The 27,471-nt window shown below is 62.5% G+C and overlaps 1 protein-coding gene across 1 annotated transcript in view; it reads right to left on the bottom strand.

Annotated features, from left to right (window-relative positions):
- SHANK2 (SH3 and multiple ankyrin repeat domains 2) overlaps positions 1-27,471 on the bottom strand; it is a 289,453-nt gene that overhangs the window by 245,095 nt on the left and 16,887 nt on the right. The window contains exons 5-8 of the mRNA XM_054570752.1: positions 25,040-25,191; positions 23,888-24,055; positions 19,128-19,244; positions 7,606-7,683 (exon numbers count right to left, since the gene is read on the bottom strand). Coding sequence (XP_054426727.1) covers positions 7,606-7,683; positions 19,128-19,244; positions 23,888-24,055; positions 25,040-25,191 — 515 coding nt within the window. The remainder of the gene's footprint in view (positions 1-7,605; positions 7,684-19,127; positions 19,245-23,887; positions 24,056-25,039; positions 25,192-27,471) is intronic.

Below are 27,471 nucleotides of genomic sequence, written 5' to 3'. Positions count from 1 at the left end.
CCAGCGGGGGAGCCATGGAAGGCAGGGACCCAGCGACGGGGAGGGCGGGAGCCGCAGGCGGGAGAAAACACACCAAACACCCCGCGCGGTGGGTGGGTCACGCTGTCCCCGTCGGTCAGCCCAGGATGGAGCCAGCCCTGAGCCCCCTGCAGGAGCGTCATTCCTCACTGGACCTGACTCCTCGCTGTCCCTTCCCCTCCCCGGACGCTGACTGGCGTGACCTTTCCAGAAATGTCGCGTGCGGCTGCAGCTTTTCGGTGGGAAGCCTGGGGGTTGTCCCATGGGCTCCTCTGTCCCGCCCGGACCTCGATTCTCTGCCTGTCCTCACAGGACAACTGCGCCCCCCCGGGACGGGCCAGGACAGCAGGCGGCGGGACTCTGGGCTTGGAACCAAGTCCTCGATGGACACTGCTTGGCTCTGGGAGGGACGTGTAAGGACCACCCACCAGCAGGTGCCCCAACACTTTCAGGACTGAGAGGAAGCGTCTCTTAAAAAGAACCCATGACAGAGAACCCAAAAATCCTGTGAAAGTCTCAAAGTCGTGTGGCAACCAGGAAAATGGCCCAAATCCGCACGGAAGCCCCGAAGCCGCTCCCCGAGATCTTGGCTCTGCTGAGGGCCGGCGGGCGGGCCCTGCCTGTGCCTGGCACCTGAGCGAGACCTACACCCAAGATGAGCTCCGGATGGGGGACGGGGGTCACGTCATCATCATGCCCTTGGTGTTTCCCGGGCTCACAACCTCCTCGGGACCCAGGAGCAGGGTCAGCCTGGCGTGTCGTGGGTGACCCTGGCCCAAGATCCCGGACGTCCGGTCGGCTGGTGGACACCATTCCACATGACGGCAGCTCCAGACACAGGAGCAGGACGGGAGCCCCAGGGCCGCCATGCTCAGGGGCCCTTCCATGTGTCCCCCTCCATGTGTCGTCCGGACAGGCACCGGCCCCAGGGGGAGGGCGGGGGTCAGGAGCTGGGGGCCGGTCCCGGAGAGACACTCGGGGCCGGGCTACGGGGGCGGCAGCCAGGACTGACCCCGGAGGCAGAGGAGAGACCCCCACAGAACCCAGGGGCAATCCCCTTGATACCAAATAAGGTGAAGGGGCCAGGCCACGCCTCTTCATTGCCCCACGCCTGGCTTTGGGTTTTGCTGGAAAGTTCAAAGGACCCGGGTGCGTCCAAGTCCACCTGCCGCTGAGGGCCGCACCTGCCCTCGGGCCTCCGCGCACCTGCTCCAGGCCTCCAGGTTCTGCTGACGCTGTGCCTGGTCCGCCTGAGCCCACACAGCGCCTGGGCTGCGGTGTCCTTGCCCTGCCCAGGTCTGGGGGGCACCCCTACGGTGTGGGTCCCCTGCCCTGGTGCCTGTCCTGAGCCTGCCCCTCTGCCTGGCTGTTTCCCCCTTGGGGTGGGCGGAATAATGGCCCCAAACGACCTCTGACACCTATGAACACCTGCCCTTACACAGCAAACACGAGGTCTTTGCAGATGCGAAGCTAAGAGTCTCTCCCACCTCCCCCACCCCGATCTCAAGGGCATCCGGTGGCCCGCCACGTTGTCCATAGCAGACCCTCAGTAAATGTCAATGCCCTTCATCTTTCTAGAAAGCTCCGGAGAATTTCCTAAGGAACGAGATAGATGTCCACCCACACGCACGGCCTGGACACCCATGTGCACACGCCTGATCCCGGGTCAGCTCCGACGAGGAGGCAGGTTCAGAGTTGACAGCGAAATGTCGTGAATCTTCAGGGGCCGAAAGTGTCCCAGCAAACTGAGAAAGCTTGACGTCCTTGGCCTGAAAGTCTTCTCCTGAGCTTGTCGGTGAGGAGTGCCTGCGTCCTCCTCGAGTCCCCGCGTGGGAGGCCGACCCCCTGTGTGAAATGGAGTGAGGAGGCGGGACCTCTGGGCTGGTCAGGTCACGAGGGTGGAGCCCCCACAATGGGACTAGTGTCCTGGTGAGAAGAGACACCACAGCGTCTCGGTGGAATGAGAGTTTTCCATCATCTTTCCCCAAAGCGCGCTGATTCAGACCGGGAACGAGAGCCTGGAGTCCGGCAGAGAAGTCCAGCCCAGCAGCGACCACGGGGCCACACGTGTGAGGGGGCAGAGCGGCCGTCACGCTCACGGGCACTGCGGGATCTCTCTCACACGCGCGTCTGAAAAGGCCGGCCTCACAGGAACGGGCAGAAGGGGCTGCCGGGGGCCGGGACAAGGGGCGGGGGGGCCCACAGGCCACGCTTCCGGGTCCGAGGTCCGTGAGTCCTGGGATCTACGCACACGTCGGCAATGGAAACAGACAACGCTGCGTCGTACGCTTGACGTTGCTGGGAGTAGAACTTGGAAGTTAACACCCCACACACACACATGGTCATTGTGTGCGGGGCTGGAGGCAGGTGTGGGCTACCCGTGTTGCGTGATCGTTCGGCAACACGCACACGTGTAAGTCACGCTGTCTTACACCTGAACTGTCAATGCTGTTACGCCCACTCCACCTCAGCGAAGCTGGGAAGGAGGCGCCGTGTGGTCTCCCCGGGCCTCCCCGCCTCCCGCAGCCTCCCTGCATGCACGCACCCCAAAGACCGTCCACACGAGGGGTGGGGGCCGGGGGCCGGCAGCCACAGGCCAGCCGCCCGATGAAGACAGTCCGCGTCCGAAACTGACCGGCCGGCATCCTGATCGCGACCTTGATCCTGGGCTTCCTGCCCCAGAATGGTGATAAGTCAACGTCTGTGGTTTAAGCCCCGGGTCTGCGGTACCCTGTCAGGATACCCTGTCGCTGGACACAGGGGCCTCCCTCCTTCCCCTCGATTGATGAACAATTCGAGCACTTAGATTCAGGAAATTCAGGACGAGGCGTTTCTTCGGGACAGAAACAGCTGATCCGTAAATACCTGATGTCCATTGTCGGCTCGCTGGACTCCCAGCCTGGGGCGCGCCCCAAGTGAGCTGGCCCGTGTGAACACTACCACCTGGTGGCCGGAGTGAGAAATTACAGGGAACTGTGCATCCGAGGCCTCTGCCCAGCCCCAGCCTTTCCACTGGTCAGCAGCAGCCCAGGACTGGACCACAGAGACAGGTGGGCGGCCGCCGCCTCTCCTCCAAGAACTGTCCTGAGTATCTGGGGAGACTGAGGCAGAAACCATCCATCCTAACGCATATGCAAAAGGCATGGGTCTAGTAACAGGGGCACCGCAAGGCCGCAGGCATGCCCCCTGCAGATGAAGATCTCGGGTTTTGAAGGGTGAATAGGAGTTGACTGGGCAAAGGTGAGCTCATGGTAAGGGGGAGGGGCACCACTAAAAATGTTCTCTAAAAAGCTGAAGTCGATCCTACTTTTCTGAGTGCCGTACATCAGGATGGACAGGTCAAAGGTCAAACCCTCCACACTGGTTGTAGCTCTTGCTCTGCCCAACCCCCAACCCCACCCCGACTACGGTCCCCACCCCGACCACCGTCCCCACCCCAACCACGGTCCCCACTTAGCGGCTTCCCAGGGCTTTATCTCCTGTGACTACGTAGCCCAATCCTGTGGTTCTGTCTTGATTCCTTGCCGTTTAACTATCGGTTCCTGACGTGCTGCCTCCCTTCCTCGCACACGACGGGCGGGTGCCCGTGCCCCTCCGTGACCTCCGCACAGCCGGGCCTGCGGCACCGGCAGAGGGACCTCTCGTGCACCAGCCCCGGCCGCGCCCACGTGCCCCAGTGGGAGGGCAGTGTCGGGGCGGCTGGGCGCCGTTTGCTCAGGGGGACGGACGGACTGAGTAACTGAAACTCGTTGAACGGCTTTGCCATCGGAACTGTGGTGCAGGGGACGGGAGACCCCAGGGCGCCTCCTGGGCAGCGCGGCCCAGTACGGCAGGCGCCCAGCACTCAGGACGCAGGGGGCGTGGCTGAGGAACTGAGCTTTAAGTTTTACCCAGTGGTCATGGCACACGAAGGGCCCGTGAGTCCTGTGGCCTCGGGGCTGGCAAGCGCAGCCGGGACGCCGTGCTGACCCCGGACACCCCGCCTTCCATCTCCTCCCGTTTTCACCTGCCTCCCTCGCCCTCCGGCCACATGGGCTGCCTTTCGGACAGGATCATGGCTGAAGGTCACGGGATGGGGTCATTTCCATTTTAGACTCTTCTTCTGCCCTGGGGCTGCTTCATGTCTCACGCAGACGGAAACCCTAAGTCCTTGCCCCGTCACATGGCCGCTGGCCGCCCCCCTCACCGCTCCTCAAACACACCGGGCACACCTGACCTCAGGCCCTTTGCGCGTGCCAGCCCCTCTCCCACAGCGCTTCCCCCAGGGGCCTGCACGGCCCCCTCCCTGGTCGCTGCTCACATGTCTGAAGTCACGCTAAGCTCCCTGATTAGAGATCCTCCTTCCACGGCGTGTCTCTCCCCATCCCCCCATTTCACTCCGCTCTTCTCAACCTGCTGTGTTTTCCTTCCTGTTACCTACCAACCCTGGCGCCTTAGGCGTCAGTCTATTTCCCTGTTTGTGATTGGTCTGACTGGTGCTCCGCCCGCGAGAGCAGGGGCGGCGTGCTCGCTGGCGTTTCCCCGGCACCCAGGGGAGCGCGAGGCGCTGAGTGGGTGCCGGCACGTGCCGGCGGAGTGACGGAGCCCTGCCGCCGCTCCTGCCTCTCTCCCCGACGCCCTCCCCCTTGCCTAGAGCTTCCACAGCTTCGGGCTTCTTCCACGGACTTCTGCATCTTCAGGACCCGGGTGCGTGTGTGCCCTTGGACTGAGCACCACAAAAAGCAAGGGACCCCGAGATTCGCTCCATGCCAGGAGGCAAGAGAGGTTACGTGCCCGACGGAGTGTCTCCCTCGCTGTACAGCCCAGAGCACCGGCTGCAGGTTAGCGGGCCTGGGCCCCGGACGCGGCGGCCACTGACTGATCCTGAAACCCCGGCACGTTCCTCGCTCACTGCACACCTCCTGTCGATTGCGATAAAAAAGCCAACCTCGTTGGGTTATTATTCATTACTTGAGAGCACACAGAAGAGGGTCTGTGAGCTTTAATCTTCTGTGCGACTGGGTTCATCATCATCGCCATCATCCCCACCAGCTCGTCACCAGCCTGCCAGCACCGCCGCCGCCAGGAGTGTCACCGCTGACGACATCGCCCGTCAACACCGCCGCCATCGCCGCCATCACCAGCATCACCCTCACCACCACCATCAATGTTGTGGGCTGAATAGCGTCCCCTCAAAAATCCTCTGTTGAAGCCCTAACTCCCGGCATGATAGTATTTGGAGATGGGGCCTTTAAGAAGCTAATTAAGGTCAAATATAAGGTCATGAGGGTGGGGCCCTAATGAGATAAGACTGTTGTTCTTACAAGAAGAGGAAGACACATAAAAAAGCTCCCTCTGCCTCTGTCCGCCAGCCCCTCTCTCTGCAGGTGCACAGCAGGCAGGCCAGCGAATAGGTGGCTGTCTACACGCCAGGAAGAGGACCTTCGCTGGCTCCGCTGGCGCCGTGACCTTAGACTTCAGCCTCCAGAACTACAAGAAATGAACGTCTGTGGCGGCACCCGCCCCTCTGTGGATTCCGTCACAGCTGCCTGCACTGACCGCTCTCCTTGTGAAGATCACCCAAGTCAGGCTGTGACCCACTGCCCCTTGAGAAACTCACCCCGGTCTCTCCTCTGGCTCTCACTCCCGAGCCCGGGGGGGCCGGGGAGCCCGAGAGCGGGCCGTGCCCCCCGCTCCCGCTCCCGCCGATGCGGCTGGTTCAGCCTTGGCATTCGTTCGCAAGGCAGAAGCATGGCCAGACAAACCCCGTCTGATGTCCTGAGATTTCTTAGAGGCCCACGCGCGCCGTGGCAGCTGACGAGCATGGCGTTTCCGTGCAACTGCAGCAGATGCCGCGCAGGGGTGCCGCGCGCCGTCATCCCCACAGACCCGACAGCGGTTCACTTGTCGTAGTTGGGAGGGGGCAACAGCGAGTGCAAAACGAGAGCCGGGGGCGTCGACAGGCAAGGCTGCGCGGGCTGCACGAAGCCTCGGCGCGTGACACAGCCCCAACCAGGCGGGGAGACCCCAGGAAGGACGCCAGCCCGACACGTGGCCAGAGCCGTCCATCGCGGGTCTCCCCGGAGCCAGCTACGCGGCCTCTGACTCCACTGGTCCCGCGGGCACCGTCTGCAGGGTACGCGGTCCCGTGACTCAAGTGCGTTTTGCATCACTGTCTTCCAGAGCCACTGGTGGCACTTGATGGACGATCATTAGAAAAACACAGACAGATGGCCCCGGTGACGGCGGGTGCCGTGTGGCTGCTGGGGGGCGCAACGGGCCTATTGCCAGGAGTCCCGAGAGAAGGGGTGTCCCCGTCCCTGCGGCGCGAGGCTGGAGCGGGGACTGGCTGGGAGGCCGCTACAGTGCCCTTTCATCCTGACCGCCAGGCGCACTCGAGTCCCGGGAGTGCCCGGTGGCCGTCACAAGCCACTGCCCAGAGCTTATTGCAGCTTGTTAGAGACGCTCCTTCTTATCATCCGAGCACTGACCTTGAAGCAAAGGACACTGGCGGCTGTCTCCACGCAACGCAGGCATCATCTTGCCTTTAAAAGAGGGACTAGTGAAATGCATTGTTTCAAGGTCTTTCGACCAGACCGCCGGCCCAGAGCCAAGCCCACGGGCAGGCGTGGTGCCCGTGAAGCGGGTGAGCGGACAGCGGTCAGGAGCGCCCGGACGCCTTCCGTCACTCGGAGCGCTGCGCTGCGACTTCCGTTTCGCCCCGAACCTCCCGGTCAGCCGCGCCGCAGTGCGGGGAGCCCCCCGTCATTACATGGGGCAGCCCACGCTGACACAGGCTACAACACGGATGGCCTCGAAGACATGTTGCTGCGTGAAGGCGGCCGGACACAGAGGGCCGCGCAGGGTGTGACCTGCTCCGTGAAATGTCCGGAACAGGCCCATCCACACAGACGCAAAGTGGGTGAGCGGATGTCTGGGGGGGCGGGTAAGAAATAGGGACGGACCTTGGGTGGGTACGGGGTTTTCTCTGGGGTGATGAACAAGACTCCACCACACAGCGCCGACGCTACCGCAGCGTCGCGAATGTATGTGCGGCCACTGAACGGTCCGCTTTGAAATGGTTAAAATGGCACATCTTACGTTACACTCATTTTACCACCATCAAAAATCAGTTAGGACCCTGGCTTGTGTGCTCCGCCGCGGAACGCCACGGTTTGCCTTGGCTCCAGGACAGCAGCCGCAGCGGGGGGCCCGATGGGTGACAGGCCACCTCCCCCCGAGACTGTCACAAATCTGTCCCCACGGAAAGGGCAGGCCGCAACGCCAGCGCAGTACAGCAGGTGACAGTGGAGAGCAGCCTGCCTGCGACAAGTCCTCGAGGCACTGCTGTGGTGTCCACGCTGTTGTCTCTGATGGGAAGGAGGCCGTGTGACAACTGACATGTGTCAGCTGCCCCGGCACTGAGGACACAGAGGCTCAGGGACGCGGTCTCCGGGCGCAGACAGTGTCCCCCACACAACGAGCCCACCTCGTGACAAACACAGACAGATGCGTAGAAACCCACGGTCACCCCCCCGCCGCCCGCTCCCCCACCCCCGCCCAGTCACACCCAGGCGGGCGGCTTGTGCTCCCGAGAGCCCTTCTTACCTGAAACGGCGTCTGGCTGTTGAAGTTCTTCAGCTCCTTGTTCCCGCCCCGGAACAGCAGCACGCGCGCACAGCTGTCCTGCACAGCAAACACAAGAAACCCGCTGGTGAGGCGGCCGGTGGAGGGAGCCGCCCAGGAGAGCCGGCGGGAGGCTCGCGCGCACGTGGACCCGGGGACCTAGGTGCAAACTTCAAAGGGAGGTGGGCCCTGGCTGGTGGGGCTCAAGGCACGGAGCGCCAGGCTGCGAAGCAAAGGGGCGCCAGTTCCATTCCCAGCCAGGGCGCGGGCCTGGGTGGCAGGCCAGGTCCCCAGTGCGGGGCGCGCGAGAGGCAACCACACATGGATGTTTCCCGCCCTCTCTCCCTCCCTTCCCCTCTCTCTAAAAATAAATGAGTATAATCTTTAAAAAAAACGAAAAACAAAAAACAACGGGAGGGCAAAGTTCGCTCCCATCGGGGCCAGCGTCCGGGCGAGCCCCCCGCCCCATCCGCAGTATCAGGTGAGCTTTAACTGCTGCAAACACTTTGGACAGCTTGGCAGAATCCATAAAAATGTAAAATATGTACACTCCGTGCCAAACCGTCGCACTGTTTAAGGCTATGCTCTGCAGTCCTGCACGCACGCGCGAGTCGATCACAAGCGAAATGCCGTACAGAAAATCCAAAAAGAAAAAAAGGAAGAGAAAACTGGGACGCAGCCACAGTGTCCGAGATTCTGCGAAAGTGCGAATGCCTTCTAGAGCATTCCTCCCTTAGGGGGCAGAAGGGAAAAAACAGGCGGGCTGATAGAAACCGACAAGAAACACCTCCAAGAACATGTAGGCAGAAAAGGCAGGTCTCAGCGCCGTAACGCAGCCTCGTACCACGGCCCTTTTCCTGTACAGTAAGGAATGGGCGCAAAGGGCGCGGACCAGCTGGCCGATGGCCTTTCCCAGGGGGCGGAAACGGTCAGGGCGTGAGAAGGAGCCGCCTTGTCACCTGGCTCTTCTCTACACCTAGAGTTTGCAGGTTTTTGAAAGGCAGGCTATGATAGTCATTCCGTGTCTCATTTGACAATGAAAAGAACTCCATGCCTGCCCATTTATCAAGCACTCACGGTGTTCCCAGGGTGCCCACAGAGAACAGCCTGCCGCCCCTTTTGAAGCTCACAACGAGGAGGGCGGGGACAGACAGTGAAAGGAGAGGAAAGGGCACGTGGAGGCAGAATCAAACCGCAAGGACACTCTGCCGAGAAAGCGCACTGGGCTGTTCAGGAAGAGGAAATGACGCTTCTCGAAGAGCATTCAAAAGACCACGTGCCTGCTCGTGTCCCGGCATCGGGGGGGGGGGGCCGGGCAGCTGTGCCGAGGACACCCCCACCCCCCCATCTGCCTGCACGATGGGCCACCCGGGCTTTTCCACCTTCTCCTGCAGAGCCCGGCGCAGGGACGGGACAGGACCCGGGAAGGAGCTGCTGCGTGAGGGACCTGCCACACCCGGGGGCTGCTGAGGACCACAGGCCCGTGTCCCCTCCACAGGCCCGAGGGGCCCTGCCGTCCTGGGGAAAGGCGCAGGCCAAGGCCAGCACACACTGCACAGGCTGCGGAACCTGGCAGAACAGCAGAGTTGGGGTGAAAGCTGGGAGGACCGACAGACAGCGGGTGAGAGGTTGCCTAGGGCGGGGAGGGCCGGGGCGGACAACGGGGTGACTCGTGGGCTTCTGTCTGGGGGGACGACCATGTCACGATGCCGACTGTGCTCCCGGTCGTGGAACTGTGTGGAGAGACGAAACCATTCAGCGTGTGTAACTGCACGGTGTGTGAATCACAGCTCAGCAAAGGTGTCAGAGATTACAGAGGAGAGAGGGAGGGAGGGGGAGACACACAGAGACAGAGCCAGGCCGAGGCGTCCCTCCCCTGGGACCCCAACCCAGGGCCGAGCTCGCAGCAGCCAGCGGGGGCTGCCCCGTGGGGGGTCCACGGGGGCTCCGCCCCGTGATGAGATGACTGAGGGAACCCCCCCGTGAGGGGAGCAATGGGTGCGGAGGCCCGGAGCCCGTCCTCTGAGCTGCGGCGGGTGGGCTGCGTCCACCCGAGAGGCGTGGCAGCTGGTAGCCACGTGGCCGCGGGCAGAGTGCATCCAAGTTCCGCAGACCAAGGTCCACCTGCCTCTGTGTCCACAGGCTGCCGGCCCGGGGACTCGGCTGCACTGCGTGGCGAACGAATGGCACTGTCTGCAAAAAGTCACCTGTGCGCTGGGATGCGCGCGGCTCCAGGCCCGGCCTGAGGCCCGGGCCGCTGTGGCCTGAGGAGGGGGCCTGGGGCCACGGCGTGGGGGTCCACCCCTCAGGAGGGCGTGAGGGCCGCTCGGGGACCGGGGCTGGGTGCCAAAGAGCAGGCGGAGGGCGGCGTGCCCCCCCGGACCCCGCCGGCGTCCCGCAGGGCGGGGTGGGACCGCAGCACCCCGGGCGGCTTGCGAGCGGGACCGCGGGAACCCCGAGCCCCCCACCCACACCGTCCGCGTTTTTCCCGTGGGCTGCGTTCACACGGTGCTTTGAGGAACTAAAACATCACGAAGGATGAAGCTGCTCGGCGAGCACACCGTCCCTATTCGGGGATCTGGAGTTCGGTAAAACCCAGGGCTTGTTTGTTCCGTTTTTTAAGAAGAGCCCTGGCTTCGGCGCAAGCGGCGACAAGCCCCGGAAAGCTGGCCTGCGGTCACACGCCTGGGAGGGGTGCGGATGAAACCCCTCCAGTCTCGTCATTTCATGCCAGAGCCTCACACTGCAGCCCAGCGGCCAAAGCCCACCTGGCCAGCTTGGTAAATAAAGTCTTCCTAGGGCACCTTCCTCGCAACTTCTGTCCAGCCCCCAGCTCTGTCCCAGTTCCCAGAGCCCACCCCGGCGTCAGAGCCCACCCCAGCGGCCTCCCTCTCCCCGAGTTACCCCGTTGGGGCCTGTTTCTTACAACCCAACGTAATCAGGCTAATTAAAACATCATTATCACGCTCTGAGCAGACAGCGGTGGGAAGGGAGCAGGAAGGAGAGGAAGTGCGGGAGGAGGGGGCCACAGGGCTCGGCGGGTGGGGGGGTCTGGGCAGGTCACCATCTGGGGGGACAGGGAAGAGAGAAGGGACCGCAACCCCCCGGGAGGCAAGCAGGGGGGCTCAGGGGCTGTGGGGCTGCCCCGGGGTCTCACCCTCACCTGAATTTGCAGGGGGGCCTCCGTGTGCCCCCGGCCCAGGGGAGTGCGCAGCCTGGAGGACCAGCAGGGGCACCTGGCCAAGCAGAACCCAGAGCACAGGAGCCCTGAGGGATGGGGGGCGCTGGGGACCCCAACCCTGAAACCCTTGTAACTGCCCCTCCTGCCCAGGGGCTTCACTTAAACTCCACCCGAGAGGCGTGTCTTTCCTGCAGAGGCGAGACCGAATCCACCCCGCGCGGCGTGCCCACCCCCCGGGCGGGGCCCAGCCAGGACCCCCCAAAAATCCGTCACTCACCTCAACGGCCTTGCTCTGAGTCAATATCAACCACCCGAGAGACACATGACCCATCACGCATAACCCACAGCACACGACCCGTCACGCACGACCCATTGCGCTATTTGCCCGCGTTCCCAATGAGATCATGTCCTAGGCAATGACTTCAAAATTAAGGAACAAGCGTTTCACGCGGCGCGGCAACCGTTATACCTCGTGTGTACATGGATGCATGTGCATGTGTGTCCGTGTGTGGGCACGTGCATGTCTGGTTCTGAGTGGTGTGCACATGTGTCCGTGTGTGCATGTCCATGCTCCCACATGTGCACACGGGTGCTTTGCAGTGCAGGGAGCAGACCCGCCGGCCGCTCTGACTCAGCCTCCGGGCGCCCTGCAGGGACGGGCTCGCAGGGGCCGCCGCACAGGCCGGAGGCAGAGCCCGGGGTGCTGCGTGGCGGACCGTGGCTGCTGAAAGGGAGGGCGGGGGCGACCCTGGGAGGCGCTGGGGGTCCTGCCTGGGCCACGGGGCTCTGCGCAGGGCTGCTGGCTGCTGGGCCCCTCCTGCCGTGTTTGCTGGGGACATCAGCGGGGACCGTGCCCTCGTACACCGGTCCGTGGAGCAGAGACACAGAAGCTGGTGCACCGGTGCCCCGCGACTGCCAGGGCCAGAGCCTGGGCAGAACGCCCGCTCACGGCAGCGGCCCTCAGCCACCCCCCTGAGCAACAGCACCGCCCGCCCGCCTCCTTCCCGAGGCACCCGCCCCCCGCCTCCCGGGCACCACTCTGCAGGGGCCTGACCCGTCACTCTCATCTCATGCACAGACACCAAGCCAGGGAGTGCACGCAAGGAGTCAATGTTGTGCGTGGGCCACGCCAGCCACCGTCCCAGCCCCGGGGGCCCCCTGCAGACAACAAAGGGGGTCGTGCAATGGAGAGAGTGCGGGGCGTGCAGGAGGTGGTCAGGGAAGGCTCCGTGAGGAGGTGCCCTTGGCTACCAGAAAACAGCCCGGTGTCCGTCCATCCGGGGAGCCTTCCCGGCAGAGGGAGCCAGCGCCAAGGCCCCGGGGCCAGGCTGCAGGACGCTGGGGGCAGGGCAGCGGCGGCAGGCAGGCCGGGGCGCAAGGGCTTCAGGGCCACATGGAGGGTTCCCATTCAGACACCATCTGACGTGCACGGTCCCACCGCACTGGGTGTGTCATGGGAAGCAGCTTCGCGGGAACAGGGCCTCAGAGGGAGCAGGCCGCTGGGCAGTGAATACAGCCGCTCGGGGGAAATGCCAGGGACCTGGGCACGGACGGGCGGGGGAGGGGACAGGAGGGAGGTGACGAGACCTGGGACGAGAGGGATCGTGAGGAGCGAGGGCAGCCCAGGTTCGGGCTGGAGCCACAGAGTCGGGTCTGCACCGTGGGGAACCGCCAGGCCGACGTTTCCGCCGAGCTGGGGGCGGGGGGGGGGGGCGGCGGTGAGCTCCACCCATGTTTTCTAGAAGATACCACGGCACACAGGGCTGCCTGGGGTCGCTGTTGGGAAGAGTCGGGACAATGGGAGTGTGGCCCGTGGAAGCCCAGCAAAGATGCCACCGAGGGGCCAGCGGGGACAGATGCTGGCTGCTGGTGCGCCCCGGACCACCCAGCCCGCCCCGCAGCCTGGATTCTAACTGGCTTCCGAGTGCTTTTATTCCCGCCATAGCGGGACTATCGCTGCTTAAATGCCACACGCACAAGTGGCCCCCATCCTTCAGGTTCTAGATCAGCAATCCATTTCCAGTTTGACCCTTCCTCTCAAACAAGCCCATCTAGAGAGACATAAACCAGAGAAGAGCTAAGAGAGAAGAGATTAGAAAAACGGTCATGTGCAGAGAGTCGCTGTCACCAGTGTGAGGCTGGCCCCCGGCCCCAGGGACCGCCCTCCCTTTGGAGAGCTGCTCGCCGAAGGCCACGGCTCGCCCGTGCCAGGGCCGACGACAACTCTGCCCGACTTGTGCCCGGTGGGGCCGGTGCCCTCCCCGGTCTCTGGTTACAGCGGTGTGACCCCACGGCCTGGGGGCGAGGACGCGGGGAGCCAGCCTGGGAGCCCAGCTTCTCATGCGTTAGCGGGGCTCCCCAGGACACGCCTTGGTCTCCTGGCCTGAGTGAGGCAGGACGGCTGGCAACGGCGCCCAAGGCCCGGTGGTGTTTCTTGGGGGCAAGGCCAGAGGACTCCTTCTGTCCACTGAGACACACCGTCAGCGCCCCGGGGACTGTCACCCTTGGTGGCCCTGGAGAGCCAGGGGCTAGGCTGGTGAGCACTCCATGGGGCCCCCCCGAGAGCAAAGAGCCACCAGCAGAGCACAGCCCATCTCTCCTCGCGGCTGCAGAGAGGCAGGGCTCCTTTTTTCTCTTCCGGACAAACTGGCCTGAGCTAGGGATCTTTGATATTTGGAACGCACTCTCTTCCTTCGTTATCCAGGGCAGGTAAACAAACACCAGCCCCCCCATCCCGGGGGTTCCTGGGGAGTCAGTGGGGGTGCCGAGGGAGGCGGCAGATCAGACACAATCCACTGCTTCCGATCAGAGCCCTGGTGAGTTCACTTCACGAGAGAAGAGAAATGTCCCGATCACAGGGTGTCATTAGAAGCGATTAGAAGTGTGCCGATGAGGCCACGCATCCATCCCTGAACCACGATGCTTTAAGATGTAATGAGGAGAGGCCTGAGCAAGGAAATTAGCGGCAGCACCACCATCACCACCCTCATCACCATCAGCACCACCATCATCACCATCAGCACCACCACCACCATCAGCACCATCATCACCACCATCAGCACCACCATCATCACCACCACCACCATCACCACCATCACCACCATCATCACCACCATCATCACCACCATCATCACCACCACCATCACCACCATCATCACCACCACCATCACCACCATCATCACCACCACCATCACCACCATCATCACCACCATCATCACCACCATCATCACCACCATCAGCACCACCATCAGCACCACCACCACCATCATCACCACCATCACCACCATCATCACCACCATCATCACCACCACCATCACCACCATCATCACCACCACCATCACCACCATCATCACCACCACCATCACCACCATCATCACCACCACCATCACCACCATCATCACCACCATCAGCACCACCATCAGCACCACCATCAGCACCACCATCAGCACCACCACCACCATCACCACCATCATCACCACCACCACCATCACCACCATCACCACCATCACCACCACCACCATCACCACCATCATCACCACCACCATCACCACCATCACCACCACCATCACCACCATCACCACCACCATCACCACCATCATCACCACCATCATCACCACCATCAGCACCACCACCATCACCACCATCAGCACCACCATCATCACCACCATCAGCACCACCATCAGCACCACCATCATCAGCACCATCATCACCACCACCATCAGCACCATCATCACCACCATCAGCACCACCATCATCACCACCATCAGCACCACCATCATCACCACCATCATCACCACCATCAGCACCACCATCATCAGCACCATCATCAGCACCACCATCAGCACCACCATCAGCACCACCACCATCACCACCATCACCACCACCATCACCACCATCATCACCACCATCATCACCACCACCATCACCACCATCATCACCACCACCATCACCACCATCATCACCACCACCATCACCACCATCATCACCACCACCATCACCACCATCATCACCACCACCATCACCACCATCATCACCACCACCATCACCACCATCATCACCACCATCAGCACCACCATCATCACCACCACCACCATCACCACCATCATCACCACCACCACCATCACCACCATCACCACCATCACCACCACCATCATCACCACCATCATCACCACCACCATCACCACCATCATCACCACCACCATCACCACCATCATCACCACCACCATCACCACCATCATCACCACCATCATCACCACCATCAGCACCACCATCATCACCACCATCAGCACCACCATCATCACCACCATCAGCACCACCACCATCAGCACCACCACCATCACCACCATCAGCACCACCACCATCACCACCATCACCACCATCATCACCACCATCATCACCACCATCATCACCACCATCATCACCACCACCATCACCACCATCATCACCACCATCAGCACCACCACCATCACCACCATCACCACCACCACCACCACCACCATCAGCACCACCACCATCAGCACCACCACCATCACCACCATCATCACCACCACCATCAGCACCATCATCACCACCATCAGCACCACCATCAGCACCATCAGCACCATCACCACCATCAGCACCATCACCACCATCATCACCACCATCATCACCACCATCAGCACTACCATCACCACCATCAGCACCATCAGCACCATCACCACCATCAGCACCACCATCATCACCACCATCAGCACCACCATCACCACCATCATCACCATCATCACTATCACCATCATCACCACCATCATCACCACCACCATCACCACCATCATCACCACCATCATCACCACCATCAGCACCACCATCATCACCACCATCAGCACCACCATCATCACCACCATCAGCACCACCATCAGCACCACCATCATCAGCACCATCATCACCACCACCATCAGCACCATCATCACCACCATCAGCACCACCATCATCACCACCATCAGCACCACCATCATCACCACCATCATCACCACCATCAGCACCACCATCATCAGCACCATCATCAGCACCACCATCAGCACCACCATCAGCACCACCACCATCACCACCATCACCACCACCATCACCACCATCATCACCACCATCATCACCACCACCATCACCACCATCATCACCACCACCATCACCACCATCATCACCACCACCATCACCACCATCATCACCACCACCATCACCACCATCATCACCACCACCATCACCACCATCATCACCACCATCAGCACCACCATCATCACCACCACCACCATCACCACCATCATCACCACCACCACCATCACCACCATCACCACCATCACCACCACCATCATCACCACCATCATCACCACCACCATCACCACCATCATCACCACCACCATCACCACCATCATCACCACCACCATCACCACCATCATCACCACCATCATCACCACCGTCAGCACCACCATCATCACCACCGTCAGCACCACCATCATCACCACCGTCAGCACCACCACCATCAGCACCACCACCATCACCACCATCAGCACCACCACCATCACCACCATCACCACCATCATCACCACCATCATCACCACCATCATCACCACCATCATCACCACCACCATCACCACCATCATCACCACCATCAGCACCACCACCATCACCACCATCACCACCACCACCACCACCACCATCAGCACCACCACCATCAGCACCACCACCATCACCACCATCATCACCACCACCATCAGCACCATCATCACCACCATCAGCACCACCATCAGCACCATCAGCACCATCACCACCATCAGCACCATCACCACCATCATCACCACCATCATCACCACCATCAGCACTACCATCACCACCATCAGCACCATCAGCACCATCACCACCATCAGCACCACCATCATCACCACCATCAGCACCACCATCACCACCATCATCACCATCATCACTATCACCATCATCACCACCATCATCACCACCATCAGCACCACCATCAGCACCATCACCACCATCATCACCACCATTATTATCAGCATCACCGCCGTCACCGCTGCCGTCACCGCCGCCACTACCCTTACGGTCACCACTTACTAAGTGGCTGCAGCGCGCCGGGTGCACCCCACATTTGTCGTCGGTTTTCAGCGTCCTGGTGCCGGTCGGTGTCATTACCCCACATTACGGGTGAAGGCGGTACAAGCCCCAAGAAGCCTCCAGCCGCCCCGGAAAGCAGAGCAAGGGAGCGGCCTGATTGGGCAGGACCCAGACCCTGCCCCTCCTCGTGCTGCACCTCCCCTGAGGCTTCCCCCTCCTCCCCTGGACCCCGTCCCGGGACCGTCTCAGCGTCACTCCCCCGCGGGCTGTGTGACACCTCTTTTCACTTGAAGTTGCAGCCCGGTCTCTCCTACCCACACTGCGCGCAGCCCGATGCAGCCACAGGGCTCCCACGTGAGTGGGAGAGGAAACGGGCACAGCAGGGGCCGGGGGCCTGGGTGACACAGGGAGGCCAGGGCTGGGCTGGGCGCTGGGCTGGGTGCGCCAGGGGAGGGCTGGGCGCCTCCCTCCACCCGGACGGTCATCGCGGTGTCTCTGAGTCACACCGCGGCGGCTCCAGGCTGGGTTCCCCCAGTGGCCAGGACGGGGGAGGGCCCGAGGGTAAAGAATGGCGACCACACCACATCCCCGGGAGGGACACGAGGGACTCGCAAGGCTGGATCCCAAAGTGCTCCCTGACTTCCCAACTGGCCAGGCTGTTCAGGGACCACGCGCCACCACACCCCAAGCCTGTGACTCTCCACAGCGGCCCCTGGGAAGCAAGGCAAGGCAGGGGTCCAAAACAGGCGAGGCCGCCGAAGGCATTTCTACCTGTGCCGCACAGAAGGGTCATATGGGCAGGCTGCCCCGGACCCCAGGACCCTGGGGAGGGGACAGTGCGCGCCTGCAGAGGACCCCCTGGCGTGCAGGGAGGAAGTGGCTCAGCCCCCCCCACCCCCAGAGCTGGGAGTTGGTCCAGAACTGAGGTCCAGAGGGGGTTAGATGCCGCCTCTGTGCTCACAGACCAAACCGGCCTGCTGCCTGTTTAGCAGCTAAAGCTTTTTTTGGCACATGGCCACACGCTCCCCTAGCACCGCCTGCGACTGTGTTTGTCCTCAACGGCAGCATCAGGTGGCCATGACGCAGTCCCTGCGGCCCTTCCCAGAAGTCTGCTGACCCCTCTTCTAACCCGAGGCATGTGGGGCAGGGGTTGTTCTGAGAGCCTGGCCGGCTCCGGGCCCCCCGACTCAGACCTGGAGCTGGGGCAGCGACCTCAGCCACACCCAGGCCCGCTGATGGCTCAGAATACGGATGACCCCCGTGTGGTGACCTTGCCCAGTAAAAGCACGGCCCACACTTTCAAAGGCCGTCCTGTCTCTATTATTTCAAGTGATCTGGGCTTTTTTTTTTTTTTTTTTCCATGATAAAATAGGCTTGAAATCCACTGGGGAAATTAAGGAGCGTGTTTGTTCTCTGAGGCCGCAGCAGAGAAGCATGTGGGGGCCCGGATGTTCCACTGGCCGCAGCCGAACCACCCGGCGTGTTTTCCTACCGCAGCTGGGCCAGTCCCACGGGCTCTGCTCCAGAAGCAGAAACGCAGCAAAGGCCAGCCCAGCCCCACGGGGCCGAGCCACACTCCGGGGCCGGGCGGGGGCGGCCGGCAGGAGTAACGGCCATCCCAACAAGCAGCCTGCTCCCGGGGTGGGGGGCGGCACCTGGCCATCTGGCAAAGCACTGCACAGTGAAGACGCCGCCTTCCCCCGCAGAAGGGGCTCTTCCAGGGAAGGCGTAGCCGAGGGCGGCTGTATGAGTTGGGTCTTGAAGGGTATGTAGGAGTTTTCCAGGGTTTAATAGCTGGGAGCAAAGTGGGGTTTCCAAGTGGCTGGAGGGCCTGGGCCAGGGCACGGCCGTGGAGCGGGAAAGGACGCGGGTGGGGCAAAGGCCGGGACCCTGCCCAGGAAGGCGGGCTCATGGCTTGGAAGGGGGAAGGTGACGGCAGAGGGGGTGTTGCGGCAGCCCCAGCAGCCACCCTGACCAGTGATCGGCCCTCTGTCCCTCCAGGCAGTAGAGCGCCCCCCACTATTTGCCCAGGGTAGCGCCCACACTGACCACTCTCCAGGCTCGAGGTCCTTGAAATCAGAGAATGAAAGAGCAAAGGGACAGAGGAGACCTCCCACAGCGACGCCCGGGACTCACCTGGGCCTCAAGCACCCGCGAAACCGCCCCCCGCCCCCTCCACATGCGGTTATGGGGGGCGGGGGTGTGCCCGGCGGCGGTGCGCGCCACTGACCTGGTTGTAGAGGGCGCAGATGTGCAGGGCGGTGTTCCCCGAGGCGTTCTGGGCCCCCATGTCCGCCCCGTAGAAGAGCAGGTGCTCCAGGTGCTGCACGTGGCCGTACCGGCAGGCCTGGAACGACAGTACCCGCGGTGAGCCCGCGGCCGCGGGCCGCGCCAGGTGCCCGGCGCCCAGCTCGACCTGGCGCTCAGCGCCGCCCCCAGGGTCCCCCGACAGGGCGACCGAGCAGCCCTCCCAGCATCCTGGACCGGGGCCCCAAACACATTGCCCCCCACCACACCCTGAGCCTGGGGGCGCCGCCAGAGCCCGCGCTGGGCCCTGGGAAGAAGGCGTGTGAGGGCTTGCGCTTGGTGGTTCGACAGGGGCCCTGCGACGGGGCCCCCCAGGCCTTCCCTTTGACCCAGAGCTCAGAGGCACAGCCCGTCTGTCTGCAGCCTCAGCGGCCAGCTCTGGCCGGGCTTGTCCAAGCTCCCCCACCCAGGGGGGTGGGCAGGTGCGAAACAGCCGGGCGGAGGCGCGTGCACCCCTGCTGTGCGCAGGGAAGAGGCCCCCTCCTGCCCACCCCTGGGCAAGGACAGCCCCGGTCCTTTAGGATGCAACCTGCCCAAGGCGGGCTGGGGCGGGGCAGCCCCGCCGTGTGACCCGCCCCTCAGAGCCCTTCTACGGGGGAGGGTGTGATCTGGACCCATTTTCCAGAACTTTCACCTGGAGCCTGAATCTTCAAGTGTAAATGGAAGCCCCACTCCTCGAAGGTTCTGATGAGGAAATCGTGGGACCAGGGGCCCTAAGCGGCTCACGTGAGGCTCAGCGCCAGGCCAGCCCCCACCCCCCGCCCCTTGCAAGGAGCAAGGCGGCCCCTGTGGAGATGGGGCTGCCGTCCAGCTCGGGCAGAGGGGCCAGGACAATGCGCGGCCCTGGGCAGTGGGGTGAACACGACGGACCCCGGCCCCTCCCACCCGCACTGCCCGGGGCACCCAGGGAAGGCCAGCCAGCAGCCAGCGATGGGCTGATACCCACGGTCCCCATGTCGGGCGAAGCCTGGACGGGGAGACAGGAAAGGCCAGGAAAGAGGGTCCTGACCCGACAGCGGACAGTGACGAAGGCCCTGGTGGCAGGGAGTCAGCCACGCGGTGGGCAGGGGGCGCAGGGGGCTGCCCAGGAACCACGTGATCGCTGAGACAGACGAGGGAAGCTCACCTTCGCACGGCCTCCGGGAAAGGGCTGCATCTCACCAATTAACAGTGAGGACAAGTGACGTGGAAGATATTAGAACCACTAATTGGATTATTTAAAAAAAAACAAAAACCCCGGAGAAACATACACTTATAATCATTATGTCACCAGAAAAATGATCTCATTAATTTGTGAAGCAGATGGTTACTGTAGATAATGTCGCCTGTAGCTGCCCAGCCCCCACGTTCCCTTCTTGTGGCAAGTGTCTGCATGTTCCTTTGGGGCCACCCGACCGCCCCAGAGCCTGGGGGGCACCCGCTCCCACTGCTGTGCGGGGCGCCCCCTGCCGGAGCAGCGAGCACGTCCCGTCCTGGCCGCGGGCGGGCTCTGGGGGGGCCCAGGGGACCCCAGGGGGCCCAGGAAGGCCTGAGGCTGGAACACTTATCAGAAGAATTAAGAAAGCAAAGCTCTCTCTTTCTTCCAGGATGGCCAGAAGGAAAACTAAAGAACCCCAGAGCTGCTGGGGACGGCCACCGCAGAAGAGGGAACACATGGGAGCAAAGGAAGAGGACACACACACACACACACACACCACCGAGAGGACACCGTTCAAGCCCCTCTCAGCCATGACAATGCCGGGACTTTTCCGGACATGAAGACTGAGAGACATTTTTATTTTCCTTAAGCAGTTTGACTTGGGATTTGTGTTCTTAATCCAGGAGCCTGGGCTCATCCACCATCCTAGGGGCGCTCGGGGGTGCTCGGCGGCACACCGTTGCTACAGCTTAATTTAATTGTCCCGCCGCCAGGAAAGAAGGGCACTGCGTCAGCACAAGAGCAACACTGAGTGCGCGGGGCAGAGCACTCCACGCCCCAGTTACTCTAGATGTATGAGATTTTTACGTCAGGCCAGTGCACGGGGTCCCTCCCCGCTCGCCAAGGGTCTGAGTGTGACCGGCGCGCAGAGGGGAGGTAGAGCCAGCCCCTCGCTCTGAGCAGCGGTCCGAGGACCAGCGGGCTCGGGCGTTTCCTGCCCCTTCCGCACTTTCTCCAGCGGGAGATTCTCTCAGGCGCTGACAGCGCCCTCCCACAGTGCCCAAGCTGCAATCCTGCCCGCCCGCGTGCTCGGAGGACCCTCCTGTGGGTCTCTGTGCAGGGCCGCCGTCACGTGATGGAGGCGGTGCTCGCAGAGGAAGCAGCCGCTGCAGGGGGGTGGGGGCCAGAGGAGTTGGCAGACCGGCTGCTAAGTAAATGAAGGACGATGACGAAGTCACTTCTCGTTGTCACCAATATGGTGCAGGAGACAACCAGGGCAGACGTGTGGCTTTCAGTACAGAGATGTAAAAATAAGTTGTGGGCACGTGTGTTACATGCATGCACATGCGTGTACATGGGGGCACAAGCCCCAAGCTGCCGCTCCTGAGCACGCCTGGGGTTGGCAACGGCCCAGGGGCAGTGAGCACGCCTCACGCCCAACCTTGGCTTCTAAGTCCCACCCTATGCTCAGGAGAACCAGGTCCTCGGAGAAGTGGCCCGTGTCAGCGCTGAGGCCAGAAAAGAAGAGCTGGAAAGAAAGTGCTCAAAACCCCCCGGGGACATGTCCCAACGGCAGAGAGGCTGCCTGAGGGGCTCCCGCTGGCCGATGCGGACAGCGGTCACAGAAGCGGCTGGGTGAACAGAATCAAGGCACGGGCCACGCTCCTATCCATAAAAGGACCAATCGACAGAGAGAAAGCTCCTCCTGAGGATGGAAAGCCGCTCGCCAGTGCAGACGCAGACGGCAGGGAAGTGCCCAGTTACCACCCGTTCGTTCTTCATTCCTTCGTCATCGGTTCACTCACTCACTCCCTCCCTCAGGTCGGGGCTGGGGGCAGGGAAGGTGCGCAGGTGGACCTGAAACTGCTTAGCAGTGAAAACTACAAGGGGAATCCTCGACGTTCTTGGGTGGTGAGAAAGCATTTGGGTGGTTTTTACTCCTTTCTTTATACGCCTTTGTTTTTGAAAGATTTCCATGGTGAACGGGTATTTCTTTTGTAATCAGGCAAAAATACTAGGGTGACCTGAGTAACAGCTTATAACATCCTCTGCAGACGTGAACTCAAAAAAGCGCTCCTCCCGAGTCAGCCTGCAGGGGACGGGGCACCGCAGCCGTGGTGCAGTGAAACGTCTGCCCTGGGCGACGCCTCAGAGAGCGGACTGGCCGCCAGCAGCACCGGTGGGCAGGCCTGGCGGGCAGGCCTGGCTGTGGGCCCCCGGGGCCCTGGAAAGGAAGCAGAGCTGGGCTGCTGGGCGGAGCTGTTCACAGCCCAGGGTGCTGAACAGAGGGGCAGACTTGAAAGGCAGAACCCGGAAGCCCAGAACTCCGACGTGCTTTGCCCGAAAGGGAAGAGCCGGAACCAGCCCGCTGCGTGTGCGTCCGAGACCTCCCGCCCTCCCAGGTCCCCGCCCTGGTCAGAGGAGCTACAGGCTCTGGTGTTGAGCAGACAGGGGCTGAGCACACGACTGTCTTTTGATCCTGTCTTCAGCCACAGGCTACGGGAGGCCCCACGGACGCCCATTTCGCGAAGAGCCCACTGAGACCCAGACGGCTGGCGCTGCAGCCCGCGTCCCTGAGGCCCCCCAGCAAAGCCCCCACTGACACCACAGGCCTTGGGGTGCTGACGAGCCCAGCCGGGACCTGCCTCCGTGCGCCTCCACATCCCCTCGCTGCCCCGGGGCACCCCTCGGCCCTCTGCCCACAGTTGGGGGGTGTGACCCTCCCAGATGGGGCGGGTGTGTAAGGTGACAGAGATGGAGGGAAACAGACTGGGGATCAAGGACAGGCACTGTCAACGGAGGGAGCGGCTCGGCCCCCTCCTGTCCTGGCCCTGTGCCGCTGACCCCTAGGCGGGCACACCCAGTCTGCACTGCTGGAGCCACTGTCCGCCCTCCTCCCCGAGAGACCTTGATCCTGAGGCCTGCACCCCGGGCTCCCCGGTTGGCTGGCTCTGGCAGGGCTCAGCCAATAGGAGGGCGGGAGAAGGGCGAGGCCAGGGTATGTCCCGGGGTCCCTCCAGAGCGCGGCTCCCTCTTCCCCGCCCAGCTCCCCGGCATCTGGGACACAGCTTCCTCTCCGTGACCTTGGTCCATGAAAGACTGGCCCTCTAAGCCGCCAGGTGGGTTCCGTTTCTTGCGAGGGCGGCAGCTGACAACCCCCCCCCCAACCCCACTGTGGCCAGGTGGGATCTTGGACACGTGCTTCCTGCGTGCGTGGAAACGGGGCCGTACACTGGGTCACCTGCACTCTGAAAGCCCCCGGCGCCTTGCTTTTGGGGTCGCCCCGGGTGGTGGGCACCGGCAGGGCTCCCAGCGCCCACGAAGGGGCGTTCACGACGCAGTCGCCTTGCCGTGCAGAGCTGCAGCAGGCCTGCCTCACCTGCCCCGTTCCCCAGGGAAGTCAGAAACGTGCACTTCCGGGTAAACACCCCCAGGTATTTAAACGCCGGAGACTGATGCGAACGTTTTAGGAACTTGGCGTCCGGCCAAGCGGACGCCGGGATCCAGGCCTCGGGGACCCCGCCCACCGGGCGCGGGCCTCGCACCTGGTGGATCTCGTGCCAGCCGTTCTCGTCCTCGCAGCACACGGCCGCGTGCTCGTGCAGCAGCAGCTCGCAGCAGTAGGGGTCGCCGCCGACGATGGCGGTGTGGTACAGCGGCGTGAGCCCGTAGCTGTCCTTGTAGTCCGGGGAAGCGCCCAGCTCCAGGAGGGTCTAGAAACACAACGCCACAGGGCGGTCAAGAGCGTCACAGCCCCTTCGGCAGGGAGAAGAACAATCAAGAAAGCGGCTCGGGGGCCATGCCGCCTCCCCGCGGCTGCGGCTGACCCAGCCCTCGGTCCGGAGCGTCCCCTGGGCCTCCCAGCACGAAGCACGTCCCGACTTTAACAACGAGATCTGCAGCCCCGAAAGCACGTGGCGCCTGGCACGCAGATGAGCTCATACGTCGGGGAGATGAGGAGACGCTGCTGACGTGAGCCTGGGTCACTCAGGCACCTGCCTGTGCCCTCGGACCCCTGTGCACCGGCAGAGAGCAACGCAACAAAGAGTCATTTGTAGGGAAAAAAGAAAAGGTGCTATTTGACTTGAAAACTGAGTGCAACCTATCTCGGTGTGTGTCTCGGGGGTGGGGGACATGATTTATGGGGACGCCCCCCACCCCCTGCAAGATGCAGCTGACAGGAGAGAATCCTGTGACTTCGGAGAGAAGCACCGTCTTGGGGTTGGCCGGCCGCTGGTGGGGGGCCCTCCCTCCTCCCGGGGCTCCGATGGAGGGTGGCCTTGGGGCATCGCCCCTTCATCCATAGACACGGGGCCAGGCCAGGTCCAGCGGCACATGGGAGAGTCGGCAGGAAGCGGAGAGTGAAAGCCACACCCCGGCCTCGGCTTCCTGGGACCGTGGGCTGTGGGGGCAGCGAGGCAGGCTTGATGCCCGCGCGCTGGGTCTGCAGCCTCCCCCATGGAGGGGTCAGCGCTGGCCTGGCCGGCTGTCGCCAGCCCGTGACTGACACAGAGAAAGATGCCTCCGCGAAGAGCAGATTCAAGAGGCAAGAGCATCCAGCAGGCGGGAAAGGGGAACCGGACCGCACTCCCGAGCTCCGGCTGGGGCAATTCGGGGTCACCGGGGGTGGCCGTGGTGAGGCCCAGGGGACCGGGCGGGGCGCGGGCGTGACAGTGCAGGACAGGCTCAGCAGGTACCTTCAGGGCCACTTGGTTCCTGGCGCGGGCGGCCCTGTGCAGGGCCGTCATCCCGTCCTTGGCGCGGAAGTCCAGGTGAGCCCCGCCGTTCCTGAGAGCCTTGATCACCTCCACGGGGTCATCCAGCTGGGCCGCCAAGGTCAGGGGCGTCTCTGGGGACCCAAACACACACTCACCCTTGGGAACCAGCACGTGGGGAAAGCAGCCAGATCACAGGACTTGCTCTAAAAGTGACCCTGGAGTGCCACAGCCCCCGCCCGCCTGTGACCCCAATTGTCCTGGGACACCCCATGCCCCCACCCCCAGCAGGAGCCAGGGGTCTGAGGGGCAGACGCCCGCCTCGCTCAGCTCAGTTTCAGGATGTTCCCGGGCATCGTGGGAGATGCGGGGCGGGGGCTGCCGGGACCCAGAGAGACACGGAGCCGTGCCCCGGGGACACCCTGACCTGGCCGGGCACAGAGGCCCGAAGAGCCGTCACGGCAGGGCGGATGAAGGGCCCGCACGCGAGGAGCGGGGCAAGAAGGGCCCACCCCCGCGCAGACGACCCGGGGCCGGCGTGTCACTGGCTGCTACGGAAAACGACATTTATTATAACGCGTCTTCCACCCGCTCAGTCTTCCTCAGGCGCCCGCCATCGTCCCTGTCGAGCCGGGCGCGCTATGGTGGCGTGGTCCGCCGGAGAGGACTTTATGTCACAGAAAAGCGTGCAGGCTGACAGGACACCACGCAAGGTCCCAGGACCCAGGCCCACAGGCAGCTGATGAGGAGCCAGCCTGTCCCCAAGCACATTCCCAGGAGAGACCGGGGCCTCCATCCGACAGGGGCCGGGCCCCCCTCGGACTGTCCCCCGCGGCCACACCCCCAGAAGAGGCAACTTCACGTGAATTTGGATCGACACTTCCATCTGCTTTTAATTCCTACATGTACTTGTTTACCCATAATGGGCATTGTCCCGAGTACTTTTTAAACCCGCCTTAGAAACCTCGCAGCATTTCGTGGTGAGGGGCGGGGCTTCACCCGCTCCCGGGCGCGGGCAGACAGCTGCAGCACAGCCCGGCCCGCGGGCGCGACCCGCAGTGTACGCCTCGTCTCCGGCGGGCACGGCGCGCATCCCGCGCCCCCGGTTACACACGGTGCTCGTGAATGCCGCGGGTCGCAGGTCTGTCGGCTACCTAGGGGACGGGCCATCTCATACAGGGATTTTAGAGAAAAGTGGGAGTCCTCTGGGACAAGTAAGGGACTGCGGAGATGGCAGGTGGGACGTTTCCTGCACAGAAAACAGCGACAAGGCAAGGGAGGTGTGACGCGGCAGCAAGGGAGTCTGGGAATCGCGGCCGGTCAGGGCTCTCCGCCTCGGCCTCCCCTCGGCGGCCAGGTTCATCCTGTCCCTGCGGCGCAGGGCTCTCAGGTCCTGCCTCCAGCCCCGGGGACGCTGGTGATGTGTGCAGACATTTTTGATTGTCACACGGAGGGGCGGTGCTCCTGGCATCTGGGGCTGGGGACAAGGGGTGCTGTAGTGCCCTACGAGACGGCCCCATAAGGGGTGTCCAGCCCCCTGGGGGAGTATTCATCAGACGCGGGAGAGGGAATTCTGCCGTTCGGGACGACAGGGACGGACCTCCAGGGCACCGTGCTCAGTGAGGCAGGTCAGGCACAAAGGCGAATGCTGTGCGATCTCACTGATGGGCGGGATCTAAAATCACGGAACACGCGGACATGCAGAACAGGCTGGGGGTCGCCAGGGGCCGGGTGGGGGCGGGGGAAGCGGTCCAAAAGCGCGCACTTCCCGCTGGAGACAGAGGGGTCCTGGGGACCTAACGCACAGCCCGCTGGCTCGAGCTAATGCTGCATCAGGTATTTGAAAGTCGCTAGGAGAGAAGATCTTAACCATTATCAGAAGAAAAGAAACTGTAACCATGGGAGGGGGTGGACGATGAGTAGACTTATTGTGGTGACCATTCCGCAACACACACAGACAGCAAAAGGCACGATTTGTACACCGGACACTCATACGATGTTGTAAGTCAATCCTATCTCAATAAAAGAGGGAGAGAGAAAACATATAACTCAAGCAAAGTTAGTAATTGTTTGGAATTGTTAAAAAGAAAGGAAGGGAGGGAGGGAGGAAAAGAGAGGAAGGAAGGAAGGAAGGAAGGAAGGAAGGAAGGAAGGAAGGAAGGAAGGAAGGAAGGAAGGAAGGAAGGAAGGAAGGTCCAGCCCCAAACATCAGTAGCGGTGACCCTGAGCCCCTTGTCCTTTTGTCCCACACGAACGAAGGGACTTGGTGTCCAGCAGGGGGAGCAAGGCCTTCGCGTGTGGACACCTGTTTCCCAAGCTGGCTGGCAACGGCCCCGCGCACACTACCATCATTCATTCATTCACTCACCACTCACGCAGTCAAGAGAGAAGCACAGAGCCCCTGGAGATGCCGC

This window comes from Pteronotus mesoamericanus, unplaced genomic scaffold, assembly GCF_021234165.1.
Source record: "Pteronotus mesoamericanus isolate MK-2021 breed Mesoamerican mustached bat unplaced genomic scaffold, CSHL_Meso_final contig_214, whole genome shotgun sequence".
Taxonomy (NCBI): domain Eukaryota; kingdom Metazoa; phylum Chordata; class Mammalia; order Chiroptera; family Mormoopidae; genus Pteronotus; species Pteronotus mesoamericanus.
Note: the sequence above shows the minus strand (reverse complement) of the source record. Positions and strands in the feature narration are given on the sequence as shown.